The 9024-nt window shown below is 39.7% G+C and overlaps 1 protein-coding gene across 1 annotated transcript; it reads right to left on the bottom strand.

The window, feature by feature from the left end:
• Positions 1-1405: 1405 nt before the first annotated feature.
• On the bottom strand, positions 1406-5615 carry LOC115740603 (protein AUXIN RESPONSE 4). Its single transcript, XM_030674115.2, has 2 exons — positions 4240-5615; positions 1406-1962 (listed from the first exon to the last, which is right to left on the bottom strand). Exons 1-2 carry the CDS (start codon positions 5440-5442, stop codon positions 1744-1746), a joined length of 1422 nt encoding a protein of 473 aa, XP_030529975.1. The 5' UTR covers positions 5443-5615; the 3' UTR covers positions 1406-1743.
• Positions 5616-9024: the final 3409 nt, after the last annotated feature.

Genomic DNA, 9024 nt, shown 5'->3' with positions numbered 1-9024 from the left:
GTGAAACAAAAAATTGCCAAAACGAATTTCTGTTTCAGAAATTACGTTACCAAACGAATTTCTGCTTCAAAAATTGTGTTATCAAACGAATTTCTATTTTAGAAGTGTTACTATGTGCATCCTTAGACTTGATTCTACGAGCACTATTTTCCATCCTTTTTTTTATCCAGATGGGCCAAAAATTATCTTTCCCTTTGGGCTCTTAATTTTGTCCAGTCTTATCTCAAATTCGGTGTGGACATGTCACTAAGCATAGAATAAAATATATCGTATCCTAATTTTTATCCAGGCAATCACATATGCTCCGATCCGTCGAAATAGCCGCACCTTAGAGTGCGCATAATAACACTTCTGAAAGTGAATTTCCGCTTCAGAAATGCTTCTGAAGCAAAAATCTGTTTGGTAATGTAACTTCAGAAGTAGAAATCCATTTGGAAAATTTTTTTACTTCTAGAAGAAATTTCCACTTTTGAAATTGTTTTTTCCCAAGTTTGAGAAGTTAAAAAAAAAAACCCTTCTCTAATCCAAGAAGTACTTCTCGTTCATCCTCTTTTCATTACGTCATCACCCTCTTTTTAATCATACCCACCTCCGCCGACCTCTACCGCCCCTAACCATCGCCGGTCGCCGCCCATCGTCGACCTCCATAGGCCGCGGCCCACGACCACCGCCAACCGCCGACCATCGCCTACCTCCACCGGACATCGCCCACCACCACCACCCCCCACCGCCCCCGGCAGCCACCCACTGCGACCTTCGCCGGTCGCCACCTATCGCCGCTCGCAACCGCCACCACCTTTGACCATTGTTGACCTCCGTCAACCACCGCCCACCGCAGACCTTCGCTAGCCGTGACCGCCACCCCCTACTAGCAACCATCGAGCATCGCGCTGGCCATCGCCGAGTCACCGTCTTCGATCGTCAGAGTAAAAAATGAATAATGAATTTTTAATTTTAAAAAGTAAATAATATTTTTAATAATAAACAATTTTTTTAAAGAAATTTAAAAAGCTCAATGAAATAGAAATTTTTCGACCGCCGATAATAATTTTTTATAGAAGATTTTCTGTTACTAATATTTCAAAAGTAGAAATTTTCAACCGTTATCAAACGAATTTCTTTTGTTGACCCCAACCAATTTGGGATAAATGTGATGTTGATATTGACCAAACAAATTTCTTTGATCAGAAATAATTTCTGGAGGAAAAATAGAAAACTCAACTTCTGCTTTAGGGAGAAGTAAGAAAATCAACTTCTGATCAAAAGTTGATTTACGAAGCAAAAGTGTTACAATGCGCGCCCTTAGTTTCCATGCCCTTGCTATAAATACTAACGAACACTTGGACAGCACATGCGATCCTTAGACCCAGAGAACCTTCATAGTGGCATACAGGAATAAGTTGAATTTGAAAATGACAGTAAATTAACCACTCTCACATCATCAATTCAAGGCTGAATAAACAGTATAGATGATTACCAAGATCTAATCTAATCTCTTTTCTGTGTCGAAAGAATCACAAACAAGATAAAGAGGGGAAAAAAGAGAGGCAAAATAGCATCACGGTTTCAACCATGTCCATGATGCCGCAGCAAACGGTGCATGGTAGCAAGCTGTCCTAAGGATGCTTCACGATGCTAGGTGAGGTAATGCATAGCAACCATACCATGATTTAAGATCAGAGTCATCTATGTCGACTAGCATCTACGATACAACCACTTCCGACATTCCACAATGAGGTCTAATCAACCTTCCCATCCATGACCCATTCCATAAGCATCCATGTATCCACCCATTTGAGCATGACCATGATGATGGTGATGGTGACGATCCTCACCTCGTGCTTCGTTGAACATCTTCTGGATATGCTCAGGTAAAGGCTCATCCTCAACTTTCTGCGCAGATTTTGGCAAGGAGGACACATGCTTTGCAATGAGTTCAGCCAATTCTTCCGCAGCGTCTTCCTACACCAATCATATGAGAAACAAAGCTCGCTTAATGTCTTTCATGGTTGGCTATTGACTCTATTGACGAGGATAGCTTCTTCAAATGATTCACAAAAGGGTTAAAAGAACACAATCAGGAGACAATGGGGCAAGAAGGCAGACCAGGTTCAGTAAAGTGTGAGAAAATCAAGGTGAAGACTTAATGTGAACAGATAACTTATTTACACTTATGTGTGAAGCAATAGGCATTTAGTCCACGCCACTTACATGCTCAGTACTTGTAAAGTTAGTGTTTGATATACAAGCATTCTGCAATAATCAACTCTATGAATCTGCATTTTGAATTCAACTTCTGATTGACTATAACTAGTGATCTATCCTCCCAAGTTGCACCTCGCATACACAACAATACTCGTAGATGCTAAGGCAGACAAAATGTCCTAACTCTCTTCTATTGCCAGTTACGTTAGCAAGGCACACTTTAATTTGGCTCTAAATTGTTCTGAGTACCATATAGTTCAGTAGTTCTGTAGCCAAAATACAATTGACTCTGTCACTCCTGCAAGTGAATCAAGCAAGGAATACACAATGGCATTCTGTAACCACGGAGACCACATCCTTTCAGTGAAATCAGGCCCCAGACTGCTGAAAGTACATTACCAAAAACACTTGCTTATCTCTATGTCTATCCGTTTTACAGTTCGAAGAGTATCTTTCAGTGTATTCAAGTTTACATCAGCACCTTTCAAAAGTTGGTCTCACTAAACAATCAAACGATCCCCAGACCCAAATCAAGTAAGTACCGAGTAGCTTATAACTTCTGTTGGGAAAACCTCCTATGATATTTTGAAGTAGACAAAATGTTAATATAAAATATAAGATATTTGCAGATGTTGTCTTATCTCAGGTTGAACAAGTACAAGAGATGCTCTATCACACTCAAAGTATGAAGTGAAAAAATGACTATGGCTAGAAGGACCTTAACGTAAGTGAACAAGTCAGGGAACGGGAAGGTCATTAAGACTTGGAGGTACCGTGATAATGTGAACAGCTATATAGTCAAGGATACACTCAGGAAGATAAGAGTGGAAAACATACATCAACTACTAGCGGAAAGCCCTTATAGACTCACATAGTGCTGATAGAAACAGCTCCTTCTATCACCTGAGAAGAACGGGCTTACTATGTGATTACCATCATCGTGTGAAGACCCAGAAATTCTGCTGCCTATCAATCTAAGTCTTAAGTAATATTGAAAGCAAGCACAGACGTGGAATCTCAGAAGACAATAATACAATTTGAGGAAACCACTATTTGAATCAAAATGGAGGAACAGATTAATACCTAATATAAGCGACTCTATTTGAGGAAACCACGTTATTGCTAGGAAGATTTGATTGTATGGCAACCAGATCTCTCGCGGATTGTGTTGTTATTGATACTCTTGAAGATTATCTAACAACTAGCTTGGATATTGAAGACGGATGTTGAAGAAGACAGAAATTGTGAGAACTACAACTGAGAAAACTTTATTCTCTGATACATTTATACTCCTGTTACTAAGCGAGAAATTCATTTACTGAGAGTGTTTCAGTGATTGAAATCTCTGTTGAGAAGTATAGGAGTGTTGTAGTAGTGCTTGGAACTATGGTGAGATTTATTAGCCTTGGGTTTGGGTAGAAGTAGCACGGCCTACATTGTAACCTCTCAAACAATTAATAGTTGATTCCAAGTCTGGAAGAATAGACATATGCCTGATTTAAGCCCGAATCACTACAAACATCTGCGTGCAAACATCTTCTATCTCTCTCTATTTACTTTCATACTAATTTGATAGAAGCACACAGCATTTGCTATCATCTGCTTACTCTTGCATATGCCCCTGCCAGTACCGGAAGTGATAATAAAAGTGGGAATGCTGTCACTGGAACGGACCACACAAATAGGGGTGATCTCTGCACAGTCACTGATTGTCCCTACTTACATCAAACTTCATCTCGATATTCCACCAATCTTTCAAGTTTCACTTAATAACCTATTCAATAACCTCCCTCTAGGTTGCATATCTAGCCACAACACCTTTTAGCCACATTTAGCTACACACAGCGGAGCTCATTTCAGCAATATTTTCAATGTCACAGCCTCCTTTATTTGTTAACTATTCTAGCTGTGGTTCGAATCTTCACACCTTCAGAAAACTAGATGACATTAAAGGGCGTTAATCCAATAACAAATGCATAACATAGAAAAAATGCAAGCACTTTTCTTCATGATATCAGATACTAGAGTCCTGACCTGAGGCCATCGACCACCAGAATGTTCAACAAATTTAGCTCGTGGAAGTGCTTTGGCAATCCGATGCCCCTCTTCCCTCCACTCCTTGGACCAACCACTGGACCAAAGCACTTGCATCGGCATGGAGATCAACCCTTCTGAACTACCCCATTCTCCAACATTGAAGCTATGATTCAACCTCTTCCCGATCTCAGCAATAGCTCTTCCTCCACCTCTTCCCTTCATCAGAATCCCATGCGCATTGGCATCAGAACTACTGATTCTTTTCACACAATATGAACTGATCAACTTATTATGCAAGAAAGGAACACCCAAGACAGCATCACGAAGCACTGGAACCTCGAAGGACCACCACGGCAATGCCGGTTTCACTGAAGTATCGACCAGGGTCACACTCCTCACCAGCCCCCCATTATTCAAGACCCAATTGGCACTCATTGCCAGAGCCGAATCATGCAAAACCAGATGAACCGGAGCTAGCCCCATGGTCTCGATCACTTGCCCCAGCACCTTACCCACCTCTTCCGTGCCCAATTCGAGTGCCTTAACACTCGTTCTACTCACCAGCGGTGGAACTTCGGTTTCTTGATAAGGCATTTGCCCAGTTTCAATAATCTGATCAAAGGCATAGAACAGACCCTTTTCCTTAATCTCACTGTACACGTCCCAAAACCTCTCCAAAACCCCATTTTCCCTCTCTTCCTCAACAGCGACAGATTTATCGGAGAACCCATTTCCAGGCAAGTCAATTGCAATGGCATGGATATCTTTAGAGCCCAGAGACTGCAGGACTCTGCTAAAAGAATAAGAACTCGCCCCCAACCCATGAACAATTAACACATTCTCGGCTGAGCTAGGCCCATTCTCGATCGCAAACACTTCAACAGGACTAGAATTTGGGTATATCTGGACTTTGATGGTACGGCCCTTGGAGTAATGTTGGCGAAGGTTAGTGGGGAGGCTGAGGAACCAGGATTTGGGGTCTTGTGGGGAGAAGGAAGAGAGAGAGACGAAGAAGAGAGTGATGAGAGAGACGGCTAGAGTGAAGTAGAACCAGAAAACGAATGGATTTGTGTGTGAAGATTGTGAAGTCGTAGCGGGGTTTTGGGGTCGGCTTACCTCCCGTTTCTGCGCAGGTTTCGGTTTCGGTTTCGGTTCTTGATGCTGATGATGGTCTTCTGCTTCCTCCGTTATGATCGCCATTGCTGCGGAGGTTCCCAAGCTTTTGGGATTACTGTTTTGCGGGACCTAGTGTGCGAGAATGGGCGGATTGAGATCTACGGGTAACTTTCTGCAACCAGGGAAAGGGAGACAGCGAGAGAGAGACCCAAAAAAGTGAGCTTTTTCTGTAAGACGGAAGGCCTCTGTGTCTACGAAAGTAGAGAAAGTGGGAAGACGGAAAATGGGAGTGCGAAATATCAATCTTTTTTTTTGTTTTTTAAAATGTCTGACCAATATTTTTTTGGAAAAAAATAAAAAGAAAAAATATTTTGCAATTGAGTTATAAATCTTTTAAAAAGTCTAATCAAGTTTTAAAATTTATTACGAAAATGCAATAGAGTTATAAAACTTTCAAAAAGTGCAATCAAGTCTTACAACTTGTCAAGTTGATGAAATCAAGTTCTAAAACTTGTCAAGTCAATACAATTAAGTATAAAACTTATTAATATTTTTTCATTTATTCAATTGAACGGAGTTAATGGAATGACTTGATTGTGCCAATTTGACAGGTTTTAGGATTTGATTGTTCTTTTTGAAAAGCTTTAGGGCTTATATGTATTTTCATGACAAATTTAAGGACCTTCAATACGCTTTTTCCAAAAAAATATATGAAGAGTTGTATGTCCTGAGTTACTATCGCAGTCAATTCACGTACTTTCTTACGAATAATCAAAATCTTCCTTAGCTCAGAATCTGAGCTTCCCAGCGTCAACCTCGAATTACAAGATTACATCCTATAAAGCCATTCCTTAACTTCTGAATGTATTAAGGACAATTTGTAAAAGAGTATTTCATTGCATTAACTCATATTCTAGAAAACATGGATTGTTTTGTCAACTTCAAAATCAATTAGGGGTTTTTCTCAATAATGTGAATAGTATTTGCTTCTAACTAGGACATGTATTCAAGCATACCGGTTTGGGCTTTATGACAGTCAAAAAATCGGTTTGTGGTAAATTTCTCTTAAGTATTCCGGTTTATGGTTTTTTGTGGTAAAAAAAAATTAGTTTTAGGTAAATTTATCATAGGCGTACCGGTTTGAGACTTTTCGTGGTACATTAAACGTCTACATTTCTGGCAAACCAGGGTTCGATGTAGACTTCGTCGCTGTTGTTTGTTGAAATTTGAAGAGGTTAAACTCTAAGGAGGTGGCGGTGGAGACAGCTTTTTGAAATTTCCTTTGGTTCTAAAGCCTTCTTTTCATGAGCATCGTTGCGTGATGAAGTTATGGCTCGGCAGTCCAGGACAGATCGCGGCTTCCTTTACATCTACAGTTGCGCGCAGCAATGGATGCCGCTCTCCTCTACTCGACGAAAACTGATATATTTACAACGTCCCACTTTGAACTTTTGACATAGATGGCAGCATGTTAATTTACTCTTAGTAGGAGGCGCCAAGGCGAATGTGGCAATGATCTTTGCTTCATTTTTCTTCGGTATTTTTGAACTTAGAAGGAAGAAGGGTTGTTCGAGTGACCATCGATCTATCCGTCAATTATCGTAACATGTGATTGGAAACAGGTCATGTTTTCCTCCAATCTGATTGGAGAATTTTTTTTTCTTTCTTTCTTTTTTTGTCGGAAAAATATTATTGTTTGCTTCCCCAACATAGAATACATCACACTCAAGGGGGAAACGACCTTGCTATTCGAGGCTCCATTTATTTCGTGAAAAATCAGACATTTTTGGAAAATATTTTCCGAAGGTCCTTTTCTAGGAAAATACTATTTTTTTTTTTTTTGTGTTTGACTAAAACCTGAAAATGAATAGGAAAATATTTTCCGCTGTTTGATATGATTTAGATTTTCCTGGAGAAAATTACCCCAAAAAATTTGAATTTTTAATTATTTTTTCCTCTCTTTTTCCCTTTTTCCTCCTTCCTTTGTGGGTCCCCAGCCACATGCGAGGTCAATGGCTAGTCGCTTGCTGGCAGTAGTCGACGATCGACCGAGGAAGAAGAAAACAATAAAAAATATTAAAAAGAAATAAAAAGAAATGGAAGGCGAAGCAATGAGGAAAAAGACGAGGGAAAAAGATTCGCCAAATTCAAAAAGAGGAAATCATTTTCCTCACTTTTGAAGGTGTTTTTTCCGTTGATGGAAAAAAAAATTTCAATTCGAGGCTCCATTTATTTCGTGAAAAATCAGACATTTTTGGAAAATATTTTCAGAAGGTCATTTTCTAGGAAAAAAGCTAATATTTTTTTGTGTTTGGCTAAAACCTGAAAATGAATAGGAAAATATTTTCCGCTGTTTGGTATGACTTAGATTTTCCTAGAGAAAATTACCAAAAAAAAAATTAAAATTTTTAATTATTTTTTTCTCTCTTTTTTTATTTTTTCCTCCTTCCTTTGCTGTTCCCCGGCCACATGCAAGGTCGATGGCTGGTCGCTAGCTGGTAGTAGCCGACCACCGACCGAGGAAGAAGGAAACAATAAAAAAATATATAAAGAGAAATGGAAGCCGAAGCAATGAGGAAAAAGACAAGCGAAAAAGATTCGCCAAATTCAAAAAGAGGAAATCATTTTCCTCACTTTTGAAGGTGTTTTTTCCATTAATGGAAAAAAAATTCTCAATTAATTTATTTTCTGGGAACCGAAGGCCGGAAAATCCAAAAGACTTTTTCCTATAAGTTGTTTCTCGTAAAACAAACGGGCCCAAAGGGCTAACTTTTTTCGCCAATTATATTAAGATAATAAGGTCAATCGAAGATGTAATTGTAGCTAGTATGATATGGGGACGACACATCTTCTCAATTTCACCTGAAATTGCTTGTTTAGGGAAGCAAATCGTCACAATTGATTTTTACGACATTTCAATTTTCGTAAGTTCCGTACCGACGTAGTAACAAATGATGTAAACGTGGAAGGATTCGCTAGGACAAATGGCAAGCATGCATTTTCCAAGAAACAGCAAAGTCTTAATAATTAAATACTTAGTAGTTTCATTAAGTAATCAATTAATCGTTCCCAAGTTGCTTACTTAACGTGTGTTTGGACATATTCAGAAGTAAATTCAATAAGGAATCATTTATATCCATGGACAGCCCCATTCCAATTTAGTGAAATTCGATGAACATGACCTCTTGTTGAGATTGAGAAGCCAAACGTGAGTTCATTTGAATCATAGCACCATGCTTCTGAAAATGAAACTTGTGCTTCTGGTATTCACGCTTTCCAGTGTTTCCTTAGGCGAGACGGCACACGGTGGAGAAGACGATGATCTAGAGATGGGAAGGCGAGTTAATCTCACGAAGAGGCCACCGGTCACGACAATTGTGGTAATTCTTGATCGTTCTACTCGATTTCGGTTTTGCGAGACGACGTCATTAAACAAACTGACCGTATCGAAATTCCGTGGAGACCGAGGAAGGAGATGTCGTCGATCGCATCGATATTACCGAGCAGCCGGCGCTCGATCATCCTCTACTGAAGAATCACAAAGTCCAGGTTAACAATCGCCACGCTCCCCACGTTCATTGGAACCGTAGAAGAACACACGCCCGTCGTCGCGAAACCGTTGCGACTAGAATGTTTTATTTCATACTCTTGTAAAATTTACTTTCA

The sequence above is a fragment of the Rhodamnia argentea genome, chromosome 4 (genome assembly GCF_020921035.1).
Source record: "Rhodamnia argentea isolate NSW1041297 chromosome 4, ASM2092103v1, whole genome shotgun sequence".
NCBI lineage: Eukaryota > Viridiplantae > Streptophyta > Magnoliopsida > Myrtales > Myrtaceae > Rhodamnia > Rhodamnia argentea.
This window is presented reverse-complemented; position numbering and strand designations above follow the sequence as displayed.